Source organism: Macaca nemestrina, chromosome 11 (assembly GCF_043159975.1).
Source record: "Macaca nemestrina isolate mMacNem1 chromosome 11, mMacNem.hap1, whole genome shotgun sequence".
NCBI lineage: Eukaryota > Metazoa > Chordata > Mammalia > Primates > Cercopithecidae > Macaca > Macaca nemestrina.
The window spans coordinates 128,603,114-128,623,335 of record NC_092135.1 but is presented as its reverse complement, the minus strand read 5'-3'; the positions used below and the strand labels follow the sequence as shown (position 1 = coordinate 128,623,335).

The 20,222-nt window shown below is 42.6% G+C and overlaps 1 protein-coding gene across 10 annotated transcripts in view; it reads right to left on the bottom strand.

Annotated features, from left to right (window-relative positions):
* The window catches only part of LOC105473951 (SP100 nuclear antigen), a 132,364-nt gene that overhangs the window by 28,797 nt on the left and 83,345 nt on the right, over positions 1-20,222 (bottom strand). For 9 of the 10 annotated variants that reach the window (XM_071073514.1, XM_071073509.1, XM_071073511.1 and 6 more), the window contains 7 exons: positions 19,385-19,429; positions 15,316-15,390; positions 10,667-10,711; positions 9,511-9,615; positions 7,358-7,500; positions 5,778-5,816; positions 2,546-2,587 (listed from right to left, as the gene is read on the bottom strand). In XM_071073514.1, the coding sequence (XP_070929615.1) occupies positions 2,546-2,587; positions 5,778-5,816; positions 7,358-7,500; positions 9,511-9,615; positions 10,667-10,711; positions 15,316-15,390; positions 19,385-19,429 (494 nt within the window). Of the gene's footprint in view, positions 1-2,545; positions 2,590-5,777; positions 5,817-7,357; positions 7,501-9,510; positions 9,616-10,666; positions 10,712-15,315; positions 15,391-19,384; positions 19,430-20,222 lie in introns of all 10 variants that reach the window. The other variant, XM_071073516.1, reaches the window with a different exon arrangement.

Here is a 20,222-nt window from a genome sequence, read left to right as displayed (position 1 = left end):
TTGTGTTATGACCTACCTCATGTTGTCAGCAAACTGGCCTGGCTGCAGTAACAAGGTTTTTTTCCCCCACCGAGGGACATGACTCCCTGGAATAAGCCTTCCCATTGACAAGGAATGAAGAACATCTATCCCCCTAACCTAGCAGATTGATCAGCAGTGCTTCCATGGGAAGATTTTTTTTTTAATCAAAAGGGGAATGTGATAATCTACAGGTCACATTTGGCAGTTTAGTTTAAAAGTAAACAGGCTTTCCAATTAGCCCACCTTAGGAAGGTCTTGTGATTCATGGTGAAATCTTGTCCCTGAATCTTATCATGAGTCTCTCAAACTGTTGACACAGTGATTAATGCATAACCCAGTGACGCTGAAAAGGACACTGACTTATTTCTGAATCTTAGAGTTTTACTGATGGTCTTACACGGAGACATTTAAGCCTGTATGTTGCGATCTATATCCAATAATTGTAACTTCTGTATTGTATCCTTCAATGAGAAAGGAAAGCTCTGGTGTGAGGAGTCCCTCTCCCTTCTCCTAACCTCTTCTACAAAACAGGGGTTTCCAGCTCCTGGGGTAAGGACTCGTACCAATCCATGGCCTTTAAGGAAATGGGCCACGCAGCAGAAGGTTAGTGGTGGGTGAGTGAGTGATGCTTCATCTGTATTTACAGCAGCTCCCCATTGCTCGCATTGCTGCCTGAGCTCCGCCTCCTGTCAGATCAGCAGCAGCATTAAATTCTCATAGGAGCACAAACCCTATCATAAACTCCACATGCAAGGGATCTAGGTTGTGTGCTTCTTTTGAGAATCTAATGCCTGATGATCTGTCCCTGTCTCCCATCGCCCCTAGATGGGAACGTTTAGTTGCAGAAAAACAAGCTCAGGGTTCCCACTGATTCTACTTGATGGTGAGTTGTATAATTATTTCATTATTTCATTATCTATTACAATGTGATAATAATAGAAATAAAGGGCAGGATAAATTTAATGTGCTTGAAACATCCTCAAATCACCTTGTCCCCAACCCCATCCTGGTCCGTGGAAAAACTGTCTTCCACGAAATTGGTCCCTGGCACCAAAAAGTTTGGGGACCTCTGCTATAAAAGCATTTCAACTTGTGACTGGTGTGGTGGCTCATGCCTGTAATGCCAGCACTTTGGGAGTCTGAGGTAGGTAGATCACGAGGTCAGGAGTTCAAGACCAGCCTGGCCAGCATGGTGAAATGCTGTCTCTACTAAAAATATAGAAAATTAGCCAGGCATGGTGGCTCACACCTGTAGTCCCAGCTACTTGGGAGGCTGAGGCAGGAGGATTGCCTGAACCCAGCAGGTGGAGGTTGCAGTGAGCCAAGATTGTGCCACTGGACTCCAGCCTGGGCAATGGAGCGAGACTCCATCTAAAAAAAAAAAAAAAAAAAGGCGTTTCAATTTGTAAAAAACTCCAAACACTCCCAACTTTGTTGGTGTGTTTTATTGAGTCACTCCTCACATTTGGCTTTCAATAAATCATTACCAAATTATTTTTTCCTGGCCAGCACTGTGGCTCATGCCTGTAATCCTAGCACTTTGGGAGGCTGAGAGGATCACTTGGGTTGGGAGCTGGGAGGTTCACTTGAGCTCAGGAGTTGAAGACAAGCCTGGGCAACATAGTGAGACCCTGGCTGTACAACAAATTTAAAAAATTAGCCGACGTGGTGGCATGCACCTGTAGTCCTGGCTATTTGGGAAGCTGAGGTGGGAGGATCACTTAAGCCCAGCAGGTTGAGGCTGCAGTGAGCTGTGATTGTGTCACTGCATTCCAGCCTGGGTGACACAGCAAGATCTTGTCTCAAAGGAATTTATTTATTCCTAAACAGCCTTGATTTTGGTTGATAATGGAGCCTGTGGAATCAAGTTTGTACATCACTGAGCACCAGTCAAGAAATGAGAGTAAGCATGCCTCATCATTTGCCAAGTGGTGATGGTTTTTGTCCTAACCAGCTCAGCACACTGAGCCTAAACCTCCCTCAAGACGGGCAATAGGGGCTTCATAAGAGACTCACTTTTCCTGTGTGTGTTCCTCTGCAGAACTAATGACAGAGTCCACACCTCGAACTCGCCAGCTTGGCTCAGCCTGTTCCTTCTGGCTGAGTGAGCTCTGTCTGCACCTTGGAATGGATATTCGGGATTTTCCTGTCCATTCATGCCACCTACTTGAAAATGCTTTTATTTTCTGACATTTGATCCTTCTCCCTAATCAGCAGGCCAGCCCTGCCCATTACTACTTCAAGTTCTTGTCTCTGGAGATCTCGGTGATCTAGAGCTCAGTCTCCCGTACTCACTTTCTAAGGGAAATGAGGAAATTTGAAGATTTCTACTGAAAAAAAAAGGATGCTTTTGCACTGAGATACCCAATCCCAGACCCAGGTACCTGGCTTGCATCTGCTCATCACACACAGCAACATACTCCAACTGAGACTGAGCATGATTCGGGGAAAGGCAGTCATGACATAGTGTGCCTGGAGAAAGACTTGACCTATTTTGGGGTCATAGTTGGAAATTTATACTTACACAAGGGTCAACTAAGGTATTGTTGTGAGACTCCAGTATTCTCTGTTGAAAAAAACAGAAAGATTGGTATAATATTGAGTGTGATTTTTCATTAACCCCCCATTCGAACAGACTTCTTTATTTTTAAGAGATTCATGCCACAGCCCTTCTTTTGTTTCATGTCTGCTTTCATGGGCCTGCACATCTAACTGAAGAATAAAAAAGCACTAAATTATGTGTCAGTGACAGTTTGGCCCAATGCAAGTGCAGTCTCCTGGCTCTCACACCCCAGGCAGGCCTTCATGAAGCCATTCAGGGCGACTGAGCTGGAGCAACTCTGTTGGTCCTCCTACTTCAAGGGGCCTGCAGGCATGGGTGTCTACATTTGGAAGTGTCCAGGTGCAGTGGCTCACGCCTGTAATCCCAGCATTTTGGGAGGCTGAGGAGGGCAGATCACAAGGTCAAGAGATCGAGTCCATCCTGGCCAACATGGTGAAACCCCATCTCTACTAAAAATACAAAAATTAGCTGGGTGTGGTGGTGCGCGCCAGTAGTCCCAGCTACTTGGGAGGCTGAGGGAGGAGAATCGAGAGGAGAATCGCTTGAATCCAGGAGGCAGAAGTTGCAGTGAGCTGAGATTGCACCACTGCACTCTAGTCTGGTGACAGAGCTAGACTCTGTTAAAAAAAAAAAAAAAAAAAAAAGAAAGAAAAAAAGAAAAAAAGGAAGTGTCATTCCATCCAGAGAGGCTGCAAAGGGAATCGGCTGACTCTTCCTCCACAGCTCCCAGTGACCACAGGGCCCAGAGTCCTGGACGCCATGCAGGTGTCCCAGGAAGAACTTCCCCCCTTTCTGTGGCTCTCCAGGAACACATCTTTGAAGACAAAATGCCTCCAAGATCCCCAGTACTGTAGCTCTTCTCCTGAAGGTAAGCACCTCTCCACTTTCTCCTGAATCTTGAGAGCTTGCTTTGACCTAGGGTATCTGTGGGATGAAACAATGCCTGCTTCAGCTTTTACCTGTAGCTCAGGGCAGAGAGGCCTTAGACAAACCACTCAGTGTGATCAAAGGCACAATGATAGAAGAGGTGGCCATATTACCACCTGCCAGAAGCAATCTAGGCCTTTTGGCTAAGATAAAGTACAGTATCTTAGTGGCCTAGAATCTCCCACTCCATCCCATTAGTTATTCACGCAGGTAAGACAATGAAGTTGACAGAATCCTTCAGGTTCATCCTTTTGGCCTCCTTTGTTTTGCATTATTTCATTGGTCAAGGCCTATCACCTGGAGCTTTGCAGTGGTTCCACAGTTGTTTGTTGAATGGATACATAAGTGCATGAACAAATGAACACAATTGTCACTTGGGACAAGAGGTTTCTCCCTCTTCCACAGCCAGTAAATGATTAGCTTGGACTTTTACATCTTATTTTCCTGGAGTATCTCAGCTATCGCCAGCAGGATGAACAAAAAACTTATCAGCAGGAAAGCTGGCAACAGTAGCGCTTACCACGCGGTGCTGAGAGTGACACAAGTGTTAGAAACAAAGGAGAGAGGAAGGAAGATAGACCCTCCGGGGGGACCCTCTGAGAACTGAGGCAATTGCACCTCTAAAGCTGCGGGCCCTCAGGGAATGGAGAGAGGGTGCCTGTGATGAAGGCATGGGAGATGGCCAACTCAATGGATTAGCCCAGATTGCATCAGCCTTGACTGTCTGGCAGCTGGCAGACATGTTTGGTTTTAATAATTATATCAAATAATGTCTCTTTCTCCAGAAAACCCAGTGGATACAGAGCCTAGTCACCGAGTCTCTAGTCATAAAGCCAGTGGAGCAGGTGGCCCCAGGAGCCAGCTTTGTAAAGATTGTGACTTCCTGGTATGGCAGAAATATCCAAGGTCACTCATGTCAGAGCTTATGAAAATTGAAGTTCTTCCATCTCCTTCCTTCGCCAGGTTCTCTCTTATACCCAGCCTTGGAGAGGCCATGGAAGGCATCAGTGATCTCATCATTTTTCCTTACAATACACATAGCATGAAGACCACTGGTCTGTGAACTGCACATACTACCTCCATGGAGGGAGAATTCACCTTCACAGATGGAAGTGAGGTCTGCGCAGCCCCTTTGCTGGGGCCAAAGGGCGTCTCCACAAAGGAAAAGATTTTCCAGGTCAGCAGCCTCACAGGGCACTCTGCCTCCCACTCAGAAATTTTCACCTGAAGAACTGCGTGTGTGTGTGTGTGTGTTTGTGTGTGTGTGTGTTTGTGTGTGTGTGTGTTTGTGTGTGTGTGTGCGTGCGCGTGTGTGTGTGTGCGTGTGTGTGTGTGTGCGCGCGTGTGTGTGTGTGCGTGTGTGTGTGTGTGTTTGTGTGTGTGTGTGGTGGAAGTAAAAGATAAAAGAAAAGAAGAGAATGTTTTTTGTTGTTTGCTTCTGTGGGTGACATATGGCTATATATACATTTTAGGGGGAATTTTCCATTAGATCATGTGTAGTGACCATGGGATGTTTCTAGGGGAACTTTTGCTTCATATTTATTTCTAAAATATGGAATCCAGAAAAACCAGTGAAAAACAACCAGCGTTTATGTTGAGGTTGCAAAGGCACATTGTTTTGTGCATTTCAAACTCATGCTTATTCTTCCAATGCCAGCCTTATCTTTTATATTTAAAGAAAGTATGGCGCTGGGCATGGTGGCTCATACCTGTAATCCCAGCACTTTGGGAGGCTGAGGAGGGCAAATCACATGAGGTCAGGAGTTTGAGACAAGCCTGGCCAACATGGTGGAACCCCATTTCTACTAAAAATACAAAAAAATAGCCGGGCGTCATGCCACATGCCTGTGGTCCCAGCTACGGGGGAGGCTGAGGCACAAGAATTGCTGGAACCAGGGAGGTGAAGGTTGCAGTGAGCCTAGATCGCACCACTGCACTCCAGCCTGGGTGACAGAACGAGACTCTCTCTCTTAAAAAAAAGAAAAAGTATGGCATTTAGCTCCTTTACTAAAAAACACATACAGTTCAGTTCTGTCTCTTAATCTATTTCTGAGGATTGCTTCTACCTCTATCTCAAATGTTTTGATGCTCAAATGAGCCCTGGACTTATACATTGAATAATGTTTGAAAGCAGCAACTGTAAAAGCATCGTATTATAAAATCAAAATTTACAATGATGGGTCAATTTAAAGATTGCAAGGTGACAGAGATAGAAAATCAACAACATAATAGACGAGACATTGGCAGAAGGTCACTTGATCATCACCTTTTTTCTTGTGCTTGTTGGTTCTGGCAGAAATTCTTTCTAAAAAAGAAAAGAGAGGAATGATTTGATGGGTTCTTGCTTTTATTTTGTGAGCTTAGTGTTTCTGACTGCCTTCCAAATACTCCTACCTGGATATCCCACTATTAACTCAAATTCAAGGTGTTTTCATGGAAATTACTTTTCATGATTCTCCAGGGATTAAAGGAAGCATTTCAATGCCTTGCTCTGGCCTCATGACTTCTACAATGAGTCCAGAGAATGCAGCCACCTCATTACTCCCAATTTCTTGACACACTGTGGAACAGATTTGCGTGCTGTCCTTTCTCTGTACGTAGAATGCCCCATTCTACATTTTTGCTAGTTGTTTGTCTTTTTAAGCCTACCTCAGTGCAAGAGTTCCACAAAATGGTCCTCAACCTCAAAACCAGAAATGACTTTCTCTTCTCCGAACGATTGTACCTCTTCCTGCAGGTGTCTCTTGTGAGAACACTGACACCCTGTCCAGGCCTGTAATTATGAAGGCACAGCCTTCCTTCTGGGAAGGGGCTCATACTTTGTATACCTTCCATAGCTTTAGATGTGGTTCAATAAGTATTTGCTGAGCAAAGATCTTTTACTTTGTGTATTAGTTATTTATTTATTTTTAGAGATGGGGTCTTACTATGTTGCTCAGGCTGGAGTGCAGTGCAGTGCCTACTCACAGCCACAATCTCACTACTGATCAGCAGGGAAGTATTGACCTGCTCTGTTTCCAACCTGGACTGTTTCACACCTCCTCAGGCACTCTGGTGATCCCCTATGTTGATGCTGAACTTAGCATGGACACCTGACTGGCATAGTACACTACAGCCCAGAACCCCTAGACTCAAGTGATCCTCCTGCCTCTGTCTTCTGAATAAGTGGGACTACAGACATATGCCACTGTGCCTGGCAGATCTTTTTTTTAATTGTCAGAGTGGCATGAGGAAGGACTGTCTGTGGGTGTGCAACAGAAAGCACTGTATTTGAAGTTGAAAGACACACGTTGATCTGCAGCAAAGACCCTGTCGCTGCTTTGTAACATCAAGGGGTTGATATGAGAAGCAATGTTACTTTGAAATGCAATTTATTTCTATTCTCTTATAAGAATAAGTTTGAGGTGGCCTATCCAAAGAAATCTTGTTGAAATGTTTTGTAATCCAGGAACTACATATATATATGTATATATGTTAAATATATATGTTAAATATATGTGTGTGTGTGTATTTAACATTTACCTCCCCCCCACATTTAAGACCTCTACTCCAACTTAAGTTACTTTCATGTGACCAAATTCCACAGTTTATTAGTGGCAGAGTCAAGGCCACAATTTACTGCCCAACCTTCAAAAGGGTAAGAAATAAAGTACTTAGAGGATTACGCTGTAATATAAGCCAGCCAACGTATTGTTCAGGTGAGAATGTTAGTAATAACGTATGCATTGAGACCTTGGAAGAGGAAGTCATGATGAATTTCTGGACACTGAGAAATTCTGCTAAAGCTTGGTGTTAGTGAAGCGTGACAGCTAAATCCTTGATTTCAGCCATTTGTCACTAGAATACCTCCATCAGGAACTTCAGGGTGTATCCACCGCAGCGTATACTTAGCTTCCAGTTTTTGGATGCTTCGCGGCCTCCTTCAATTTCGAATTCCCTGGGAGTGAACCACCTTCCATCCTCACTCTGTATACACTTCTTTGAGATTCCTGTAAGACCAAGGCAAGGTGAGCTCCCCAACTGTGAAAACACCCGAACTTGGCCCCCGCCATGCTGGGGTCTGGAGCCTCCCACTTGGGCTCAGGATCGTAGCAGTAGAGTCTGAATTTTCCTGTCAGACATCAGGGGTGTCATACCCAGCCTGAAGGAACAGAGATGAAGGGGACTCTCTTTCGTGTGTGTACATTTCTTTGCCCTTCATGCAATGAGAAGAAATATTACTACCAACATTTACCTTTTCAACGTATTTTGCTATACTCCAAAGGTCGGAGGTGGGTGCAAAGGATGGCCCTAAAGAATGAGCAGAATTCCTTCTCCTCCCTCCTCTGAGACCTGATACAGAGTCAGCCTGAATTTCAGAGGTGGATGAAGGCACAAAGCCCTCTGCCATGCTCTTGGGTCCCCAGGTGGCCCTGGGGAAGCTGTTACTACAGCCACGTCTGCCTTGTCTTGTACCATGTTGTTCAACCAGCAAATGACAATTATGTTTCACATTTTGAACTCATGGCTATTTTGTATTAAAAGTAATTATGGAAATGTTATATAGTGGGAGAAGTTAAATTACCCTTATGCAACATAGTCATGGGGCAAACATTTATATTTGTTCGTGCTCAAAGAACTATGTCGTGGGGGAGGTGTCAGTCATGACAGATGAACATTAGTTCTGTAATTTAACAATTGTAACTTGCAAAGTATTTTATGTCTGTTATTTTATTTTTTCTCATAATAATACAGTGAGGCAAGTTATATTATCGTTCTGATTTTGTAGAGAAGGAGGTTCAAGGTTAGAGAGACCGAGCACCTGGCTGTACATGAATCAGACACTCTTGGTATAGCTGAAACTTGAATGCAGGTCTTCTGATTCTAAACCTTGTGATCTTACCATTTAGCAGCAGGCTGTACAGATGTTATGGGAATGGGGCTGTGAAAGTTAGTGCTGAGATTCTCAGATGTGTACATTTTCCACCCAAGTATTAAGGTGCTTGCTCTTGTAGTGGGTGCTAGTTGGATGTCTTGTGGGCCTTTCACATAGGGGAAAGGGGAGATGGCCTCATAGGCTAATGTTTTATGAATTTTAAAAGTGTGAAAATGTCATCGTTGTGCAAAACAGAGTTAACAGAGTGGGCCTGAGACTTTCCTTAGAGGGCCTATATGCAAGGTTGCCCATTGTCTATATGCAAGCTGGGCCACTGGCATTTAGGAATTTGGATTTTAGGAGAGTTCAATCACTCGCAGAACTCACTGTGGGCTACACTGTTTGTAATAAACAATATGGATAGCCATATTGTTTATCCATAAAGATAAAGCCCTTTAAAGATAAATTCCTCTTATTTATGGTTATAAACAAATGCAATTTATTTATATTCTCTTACAAGAATAAATTTGAGATAGGCTATCCAAAGAGATCTTGTTGAAATGTTGTGTAATCCGGGAACCACCTATCCTAATGTATTATTTTCAGACATATGTAAATAAATTGCATTTATCTATAACCGTAAACGAAGAAGAGGGCTCACTGTGCCTAAAGTGTTTGCACAAATGATACGGTTTATGCTGAACACCCACTTTCCTTCTGGGAATCTGGAATTTTGGTATGTGCTAGGCAGAGGGCGCCTATGTGACTGGTAAAAACCCTGGACTCCTAAACTCAGGCTGGTTTCCCTGGTAGACAACATTTTACATGTGCTGTCACAGTTTGTTGCTGCAATAATTAAATGAGTCCTGCATGACTCCACGGGGAGAGGACTCCTGGAAGCTTGCTTTTGGTTGTCTCTGAACTTCACCCCAAGTGCCTTTTCCCTAGGGTATGTTTTGCATGCTTCACTCATAAACCCTAGTTGTAAATATGATGATGTTCCAAGTCCTAGGAAAGCTCCTAGCAAATCATCAAGCCTAAGGCTGGTTTTGCAGACCCTCAAAGCAGGTGTCTACTCCTAAACAGTATGCTATCTGTGTGGATATTTTCCTGCTGAAAATCGTAGATGGACCAGTACACTCACCTTGTTTGAATCGCTCCTTATATAGAGTGCCCTTCACGTCACCACAGGTCACAGGAAGTGCAGGTTGTTTAAAATTAATATTTTTATCTCTGGGAATTCTTGGACCTGCAAGGAAGCATTTTTTTTTTCCATTCCATCTTATTTTACAACTGTGCGTTGTTCCTCCCCACCTGTCTTGAGAGCTTTCTTTTATAATTTAAAATGTATTGGAAGGATTTCCCCCATGATTCAGTTACATTTCAAAGTCTTTCTTTCATGGCACATTAGATAGCTGTAGATACTGTTGTCCTCCACTCCACCCTCTAAAATACTACACAACAGCCTGGCATGTGGTAGGATCTTAACTTTCAACCTGGTTGGTCATATCCACCTATCACACAATGATTTTCCTCCTGATGTTTTGAAGGGAGATTTCTACTCATATTATTGCTTTGACGTTATGTTAAAAAAAAAACCCTCAAATTTTAGTCTCATCTCCCCCATTCCAGGCATTGACGGAGGGGATAGAGGGCAGGATGGCAGAGCGGCACCTAATGGGGCACCTGCTTTGCTTCACTTCCCTTTCACATGAGCTTTCTCTGCTGCTAAAAGGGAAGCTTGGTGTAGAGGGTTCTAGAAGAAACTGCACATTGAGAGAGGAGGGATAAAGAGAGATTGATGAAGGGTTCAAATATACCGTTAGATAGAAGAAATAAAGCCTGGTGTTTTCAATAGATCAATAGGGTGATTATAATTAACATGAATTGATTATACATCTCAAAATAGCTAAAAGAGAATAATCTGAATGTTCCTGGCATCAAAAAAGGTAAATATTTAAAGTGATGGATATCCCAATAACTCTGATTTGATTATATGAAAGTATCAAATTATCATGCGTACCCCCAAGTATTTTTATCTATTATGTATTAATCAAGCAATCAATAAAAAAGAAAGTGCACATTGCTCGGGGAACCCTGCATGAGCACATGACTGGGGCACTGGGGATCTGGTTCCACTGAAGCAGGTATTGAGGGTATTAAAATGAACTTCTGGTCAACGTTAAGTCTCCAGTACTAGCTCCATATGCAAATTAAGAAAACTGACTTATTGCTCACAGTACAGAATATTAAATATTAAATGTTTAATTATGAAAAACATATTGATCATTTCTTTTTACCTCTTTTTCTTCTTCTTTTCAAAGGTCTATTGTTGGTTTTTCTTCCTGAGAAAGTTGAAACACAACATAAATATTTCTTTGCATTGCAAATAGTAGTGTTTTACAAAACCACCATTCAAATGCAACTTTTCAGGATCCTGTCTAGAACTTAAAGAAAAACATTAAATGCCTAGATCAGGAGTTGGGAACTTTTTTTGTAAAGGGACGGATAATAAGTAGTTAAGGTTTTTCAGTTCATAACCTCTGTTGTGACTACTCAGTTCTGTAGTTGTGTCATCAGTGCATCAAAGGATGCGACTGTGGCTGTGTTCCAGTACAACTTTATTTACGGTCAGCCGGATAGATTTGCCCTGTAGGTCATAGCTTGCTGACCTCTGATCTAGACTTGATTACAACCATGATGCTTAACTGAGATGCATCCTATATTTCTCTATTAATATCTCCAAATCATTCCAAATAAATTTGAAACAGTATTTTACCTGCTTCCCAAGCAACAGGGGGAGAGCAAGAAAGAAGTTGAACATGTATTCAGTGCTTGTTGTAGGCCAGGAGCTATCCTTAGATCTTTGCCTCTACTAACCGACTTCATCTTTACAACAAAATCTATTAAATAGGCGCTAGTACTATCCTCACTTTACAGATGAGGAAACTGATGCTCAGAGATAAATATATAAATTAAAGTGTTGACAATTTTCTTTGGGAAAGAGTTAGAGATAAAAAGTAGCAACATAAGGTCTCAAGACAGACCTCATGGTAGACTCTACCAGTCAGATATGTAAACTTGGAAGGTTTTGTACTGAAAATGGTGAGGAAAATGACCAAGGACTTAAAAACTAACCCAATGAAGGCTATTCAAGAGGAATTTGTAGAAATTAAGGCACAAGGCCTAAGAGTTGTATTGTTAAGGATAGCACACAGGATTGACTTAAAAGATATCTTGGGGCCAGGTGCGGTGGCTCACGCCTGTAATCCCAACACTTTGAGAGGCTGAGGTGGGTGGAGTTCTGAGGCTGAGTTCTGAGGCTGAGGTCAGGAGTTCAAGACCAGCCTGGCGAAACTGTCTCTACTACAAATTAAAAAAAAAAAAAAAAGTAGCTGGGCATGGTGGTGTGTGCCTATAATCCCAGCTACTCGGGAGGCTGAGGCAGGAGAATTGCTTGAACCCGGGAGGCAGAGATTGCAGTGAGCCAAGATCACGCCACTGTACTCCAGCCTGGGCGGCACAGCGAGACTCCATCTCAAAAAAGAAACAAACCTTGGAAGCATGTATCTATGTGTTGATTGATGTGTCCAAACCAAGAGCCAGTCATTCCAGATGTATGTTTAGATCTGCATCGTTCTAACGTGTTTGCTGAAGTCAGGGATGCAGAGTGGATGCTCTTTCTTTCTAAAGGTCTGTGCCCATTATTCTGTGCCCATGGCTGGTATCATAGGGTGCTGATTTGGGTCCTGCAAGACCCGGGAGAAAACCTCCTCCAGATACTCAATCATGCATGCTTCTTCCTTTGAGCAAATTATGACCAGATTAGGTTGGAAAGGCATCTTTCCTTCAATCTAGCATAAAGAAACCTTGGGATTGATGATACTGTATTTTCTGGGCCTCTGACATAACAATTACTTAGAGGTTTTTTGTTTTTTTGTTTTTTGTTTTTTTTTTTTTAAACTTCATCAAGATAAAAATGGTACCATCAGACATTTACTGATAATTCACATGCCAAGAGGAATCATATCCCGAGAGAAAGCACGCTCTACCGCACAAGATGTTGCCCTTAGGAAGTTTATTAAAATATTACAGAGACACATGGAGAGGAGAGATTACTAAACCTGCATAAAAGAATTATAAATTTGGCTATTGAACTAAAAGTGCCCCCCCTACTTTTTTTTTGAGACCGAGTCTTGCCCTCTTGCTCTGTTCCTCAGGCTGGAGTGCAGTGGCACAGATCTCGGCTCACTGCAACCTCCACCTCCCGGGTTCAAGTGATTTTCCTTCCTGAACCTCCTGAGTAGCTGGGATTATAGGTGTGCGCCACCACACCCAGCTAATTTTTGTATTTTTAGTAGAGATGGGGTTTTACCATGTTGCCCAGGCTGGTCTTAAATCCAGGGCTCAAGCAATCCACCTGCCTCAGCCTCCCAGAGTGCTGGGATTACAGGTGTGAGCCACCACACCCAGCCTGAACTAAAGGTTTAAAAGAAACATGTAAAATGTGGAAACATGGAGACCTCAAGGAAGTAGATGAAGCTTTCTTACCACTCCTTGTTTGTCTCTCAGAAAAATTTGCTCTAGATCGATCAGTTTCAAAGACCATGATTGTGCCAAGTGTGGTAGTTGATGCGGTTGCCACAGTAAAATGTCATCCACACAGGGGTGGCTCTGTGTGGGACTCTCCTGTCACTCATGATGATCAAGTTGCAGGTGCACCCAGGAAAACTGGCCACTTCTAACTCTTCTCTCCTCCTTCCCCCAACTCTCCCTTCTCCCCACAGTTCCATCAAAAGACACTTGTTCTCTGTCTGCTTTCTTCTTTCCCATAAAGTGGTCAAACTGGAGATCCAGCTCTGGCCATAATCTGGGTCTGTTCAGCCCTAGCCATTATTGGTCAATATATATTCTCTTGCTCTCAGTTTATCTCTGTTTAAATCCTCCTTGGACTGCAGGGATTTCCTTTCAATCAAAACCTATTGAGGGCAAACAACTTCAGGGCAAAACACCAGAAGCTAATTGCACTGCTTCCCCGCTCTTGGTATGGAGACATCTGGGCTGAGGAGGAGATCATGTGTAATAAAGTGCTGCAGAACTGTGCTTTCCAGTGGTTCTTTGTGTGTTCGCTGGCTCCAGCACCTCACTACAATTGTATATCCAGGCAGTCAAATGCCTGGACACAGTAGGATTTAATTGTTCTTGGGTCTATCAGTTTTAATTCTACATTAACCATGTAAAATAATAATATGGTCAGAAAAAATTAAAGGCTATTTTAAAATATATATTTTTTTCACAACAGGGACTAATCATTTTTGGCAAAAGAGTATATCACCATGTTTAGGTGATTCTTTGGTTATCTCAGAGTATTAGCAGAAGCCTCAACATCCAAGAATGCCACAATAGGAGCCCAGTACTTCTATATTCTAAGGCAAGATGCCAGTCTGTCTGCAAAGAACATGGTAGGGGATTGGGAGCCTGGTTCTGCCAGCATCAGCCTTTCCCACCTTCAGGCCTTATGAGAGAGGCCACATTTCTCTGGAGAGAATTGTCAGACACCTTCTCTCAAGCCAAATGAGAAGGTTTAAAGACGTCTAAGCAGGAGATGGACCTCTGTCCCTGGGAATGTCAGGGAATGAGAGACTCTCAGACTCACTGCTGAGAAGCGCAAAGGTGAAGGTCATGGCTAGTTGGGTCAAGGGTGCCAGAGGGCTGAGCTGGGAGCCAGCAGGGAAATAATGAAGAAGCACGATCCCCATGGTCTGCTGCAGACCTCGTGGATGGGAGCTGGACTGGGTGTTTTTAAGAGATACTCTCACTGAGGGAACAGCAGTGGATTGTGTATCTTCTAGAAGGACCATCCAGTGTCTTAATTCCCAAGCAGGTTGGCCACCACCAACTATGGAGAGGCAGTTGCATACACTGCTTCTGCCATTCTAGTGGGGGAATTCATAGCCAAAGGAGATATATATATATATATCACACACACACATATATATGTATATATGTATATAGAGAGAGTCTATATGAAGTTATGTGGCCAGAGAAAGAGTTTTAGGTGTCAAAACTCTTTTAGATGACAAATTTGTCTGTAAATTTGAGCAGGATAACAACAGGCAGTCTGGCAGGAGATGGTGTCTGTCTTCTCTGTTTGCCTCCTCCTTCATGCACCTTTCTCCTGGCTGAAGGAGCAGCTCAGCAGAGTTCCAGAATCATCTGCAAATTGCACAGGGAGGATGCTTTGCATTTCAGAGCCTCTATGTGGTAGAGGTGGGGACTGAAGAGCTGACTTAGTAGAAACAGGTGTAAAGGTCTTAAAATGAACTTGAGGATGCTGAGCTGCTGTTCCAACCCTTCCAGTCAGTGACACTGGGGAAGAGGCACAGTCTACGAGGGCTCTGTGCTGATGATGCAGTAGAGGGGGCTGTCTATGGTTTTTACTGAGTCCTGTAGGAGATTCACGGAATGAGAAGCCACATGGGAAGCTGGGATGGGCCTTGGAGGGCAGCCAGTCTAGCCTAACTGACCTAATTTCACTTTACAGGTAAGTAAACTGTAATTTACTTGGGGCAGACCCAAGTCCACGCAATTACCACATGGTGATAAGCAAGAGGAGGGACAGCTACATCACTTTCGAATTACACGGGTTTTGTCTGTTTTGTTTTTGTTTCTATGCCAACAACTATTTCTGGCCTTGAAAGTTATCAGTTCAGCAGAGGAAGCACTGCAGGCAGCTCCTGGGCCCTGGGGTCAGGTTGCAGATTCATCACCTAGCTACTTGTTTGTGGTGTTATCATCTTTTTCTCCCTGACATATCTTGGAACTTGACTAAATCTGATATATTTCTCAACAGTAAGTACAGCGACATAAAGCAATTAGGAAAAAATGTTTTTACTAAGAGCATGAACATTTACGCATTATTTATTTAAAATGTATTATTTTTTTTTACCTCTTGGTTGCCGTCTTTCCTTTGGGACTTTGTTATTCCGAGTTAAGTGTTTTCTATGTCTGTGTTTCTTTCTCCCTGAGAAAATAGGAAAATATAAATACGGATGGTGTAAAAAACTCACATTATATATAATAGTGCTTTCAAAAATTTTCTTCAGCTATAACTTTTCCAGAGCTTAACACACAAAGAAAAATACGTAACACATAGCCTTGCAATGACCAAGCCTTTGGTGGTTAACCTGGGTTCATCCTAGATTTTCTTTTCCTTACCGTGACATTAATCCAAATTCATTTGTCCCCCTACATTAATTTTAAAAAGAACTTAAGACAGTTTCATTTACATCCCAAAGAATACTGTAAGAATAATAACAATGATGAGGGCTAAGACTTGAGTGCTTATTATGTGCTAGACATGAACACAAGATATGTACATCTACTAATTCATTTATGAGATAGAGACTTTTACTCCTCCTATTACCAATGAAGAAACTTCAGCATACAGATATTGCAAAATGAAGTGAAGCATTGCAGATTTCCTCCGGTTGTGAGGAAATCAATGGCAGCAACGCAAGAATTTGGATTGTCCCACTCATTTTGATGGTGAGACACCAGCCACCATCTTAGCCCTCAGTGAAGGCGTTGAGGCTGAAAATACAGTGAAAATGACCAAAGACCTTATTCACATAGGTTTGGCCAAAAAATTAGGATCTAAGGAACTAACCAAGAGACTATTGCCCAAGGGGAATTTGTATAGAGATTCAAATCCCAGAAAGCCTCGTGGTTAGGACTAACAAAGGGTTGATTGAAACCCTATCTCGGGAGTATGCTGTTAGATTCAGGAGGTGATGGGGGTAGGTAGAAAGACAGTGAGGTATGTGCAGGAGCACCTCATGAGTGCCATGTTTAAAGGTGCTGATATCTCAGGCAAGGCCATAAAGTTCCTCTCCTCTCCTCTCCTCTCCTCTCCTCTCCTCTCCTCTCCTCAAGGTGCTGATCTCTCAGGCAAGGCCATAAAGTTCCTCTCCTCTCCTCTCCTCTCCTCTCCTCTCCTCTCCTCCCCACCCTCCCCTTCTCTCCTTCCCTTCATCCTTCCCTCCCTCCCTCTTTCCCTTCCCAATCTGTCTCCCTGTATTTTTCTTTCCTTTCTTTCTTTCTATGACCTGGCCACAATTTGAACTTGTCCAGCCATAGATATCTTAGACAAACAAAGACTCTTTTCCTGTCCCTCTATGTCTTTGGTCCTGTTGTAGTCGCCTGTCATCAAAGTCCATTGAGGACAAACAAATTAGAGGTGTACAAGTAGTTTAGTTCAGTTTACTTGAGTTCTACTTACAAGGAGATTTGGAGCTTAAGATCTGCTAATACTATGGAGCTCTTGGGACTTCCTTTGTAATTATTCTATGCAAATTGTCTTGCTCAAATACCCCACAGGAAGTAGTGTGGCAATTCTTGGATTTCCTACCCAAGTGCTAACAGTTAACACCATGTTCTTGCTATAGAAGTTGAGTAACTTGCTCCTGCCTCCTTAAGGCAACTGAGAAGACTACAACTTCAAGGTAACTGATCTTCACCTTCAGGAGTTTGAGGAAGGCAGAGACATTTATAGACTCAATCCTAGAATGTCGAGAGGGTCTGAAGAGTCATAATTCCTATAGGTCTCCCTGGGGAAAGGAGGAGCTCACTTAGTTCTTCTTGAGAGATATTCTGTCTGGGAGAATCACTTGGGTGGATGAGTTGACCCCAGCAGGAGTGTCGTGTGGACCTCCCAGAGCTGGGAGACTGAGGGAATTGGTAAGCGGCCAGTTGAAGTTCCTGAATTAGGGGAACTTCAGTTGAGAGGTTCTCTCTAAGTTGAGTGTCTCTGAAGAACTCACAAATGAATATGGCTCATGCATCCACCAATATCTCGGAGACACAAAAATCTGTAAGGTTGGTGCAAAAGTAATTGCAGTTTTTGCTATTCCTTTTTTTTTTTTTTTAAGGCAAAACCCACAATTACTTTTGCACCAAGCTATATAGTATGAGGGCCATTCCTGCTCCTGTCCACTTCTTTCTCCCCCTCCTCCTAGACCCAAATTAGTTGAAAGCAATAGACACTCAGTGGAGGTGGAGAGGAAGTGTGGATGAAAGGAAATGCTGACTTCACCCAGCTTCCCTACCACATGGTTTCCAGTTTTAATATTATATCAGCTCAGGCTTTTAAATATTAAATGAGATATTACTGCTAAAAGGGACTAGCATAGTTCTAGGGCTTACCTAAGACTTCATTCATGGGCAAGAAAATAACTATTTGAGAGAACAGGTTTGAAAAGTAAGTAGAAGGAATAAATGTGATTTCTGCTTAGACTTAACAAATCCAAGTATTTTAATAAAATAGTTAAGGTAGGGAGGCTTCCATAGAAACCAGTAAAAACATGAAGGAAGAAACATCTCAGACCTGGGTAAGTACAAACTAGAATATAACCAAGATGACAGATAGGTATAGAAATAAAAATGACAGAGATGCTGGAAATATTACATGTATATACTTACTTATAGTAGAGTTATATTTAAAGTTATATTTGAAAATAGTTATATCATATATAAACATATGTATATATGTGTATGAGTGACAGAAATAATTAGAAATCATGGGAAAAAATATATCCAAATATGCTTTAGCTCTAGAGGAAAAAGTGCTGCCATCTCTACAGTGCCATATCAACTTGCCAGAAATATTTTACAAGATGTAAAACAAAAAAATTAAATAAGGTATGCAAGAGAAACATAAGTAGAATGGGAGAGGAAAGGAAATAAAGGAGAGACAAAGAAGAGGAAGAAAAGGAGGAATGCAATAAACATAAAATCCACAAGATCTGATGAAGAGAATGGAGTGTCACATCTTTTTTATCTTCAAGTGCCCAGTGTGGCATATGCTCTGATTGAGTTTGGTTCACTGCCTGTAATCCCAGCATTTTGGGAGGCCGAGGCAGGTGGATCACCTGAGATCAGGAGTTCAAGACCAGTCTGGCCAACATGGCAAAACCCTGTCTTTACTAAAAATACAAAAATTAGCCTGTAATCCCAGCTACTTGGGAGGCTGAGGCAGGAGAACTGCTTGAACCTGGGAGGCGGAGGTTGCAGTGAGCTGAGATTGTAGCACTGTACTCCAGCCTGGGTGACAGAGGAAGACTCCATCTCAAAAAAGAAAATAAATAAATAAATAAAATAAAATAACCCCGTGTTTCTCAGGCTTCAATCTGATGTGGCACCAGTACTCTGGCTTCCATGTAATTGATTCAAGTTATCTCTGTCTATTTCTTCATGTTCTGTCCCGGACTGTATTAGTTACAACACACCTTTCTAACACTTCCTCCTGTTGCCTCATTTCCTAATCAGGACTGGCATGTCTCTGCCCACATAGCTCTGTAATGCCTCTCAGCTTCCGGCTCCTGTGCTTGCCAAAGAGTCTCAGGTGACAAAAAGGCTGGATCTGAATCAATGCAGAGTCTGAGTTTTCCTCTTTATTTAAGGGAATCAGTGACTTTGGAGGCAAACATGAAGGGCAAGTAGGCATATTGCTATTTGTCACCCATAATCATTCCTTCTTCCATAAGAATAGACTTACAGCTGAACCAAAGACTGCCTGGCCAGCGTTACATTTCTCAGCCTCACTTTGCAGCTAGCTCTGGCCATGTAACCAAGTTTTGGCCAATGGGATGTTGGCAGAAGACTTTTGAGTCATTCTATTAAAATAAACAAATGGCTGGTTCTTTTGTCAGTTTTTTTTTCTTTCCCACTGGTTGGGAGACAATGTCAACCAGATCAGCTCTTGTGGACCCACTGTTGGAAACCTCATGTCAAGGAAGGCAGACTGCCTACCACTTCTGGGCTCTTAGATTATTTGTTTTAAGCCACTGTATTTTGGGATCTGTTTGTTACAATGACTTAGCTGGTACTCTAAATAATCCATTGGGTCTCAAGCTACCACGGCCCATAGGAGATTTTGAGGCTGCAGCAAGGATGGAGTCTGGCAGGAAGAACAGGACCACAGCGAGTTCAAAGGAGTAAATTCCCACATTTCTTCTTACCTCTTTGGAGACCATTTACTTTAAGTATATGTTTTCTCTTTTTTCCTGCACACAGAAAAGAAAGAAAATAATCCTCTATAACTGTAAACAAAGATTTGCACACTTTTTATGTCAATAGTTTCCAAGTATTTAATTTTGTTTTCCTTCCACTTTTGTGGGGCTAAGTCCTCGGCTACCAACATCCCATCTTGGTTGTTGTCACAGAGAAACCAATAACCACAAAGCAACCTGTTTTCACACAGTGTTAGTCATTTACACTATGCTTGTACATATCCATATGTGGTCTTATCATTCACAATAAAGAAAGATTTTAAAGTAGCTGAAATCAAGCAGGAGGTGACAGGAGCAGCAGAAGAGTACCAGGAGGGTCAAACAATAGTAGGTCTAAGAAATCACCAGTGATGGCTGGGCACAGTGGCTTGTGCCTGGAATCCCAGCACTTTGGGAGGCCAAGGTGGGTGGATCACTTGTAGGCCAGGAGTTTGAGACCAGCCTGACCAACATGGCAAAATCCTACCTCTACTAAAAATACAAAAATTAGCCTGGAGTGGTGTCATGCACCTGTAGCCCCAGCTACTTGGGAGGCTGAGGCAGGACAATTGCTTGAACCTGGAAGGAGGAGATTGCAGTGAACTGTGATTGTGCCACTGCACTTCAGTCTAGGCGTTAGAGTAAGACTCAGTCTCAATAAATAAATAAATAAAATAAAAAAAGAAAGAAATTACCAGTGAAGTACACTTCATGGAATTCAGAGGCATGCTTTGAATAGCTAAGGCTGTAATTGTGTTTATAATAGCCAGAACTTAAGAAATAAGTAGAAAAAAAATCAGAGAAATGA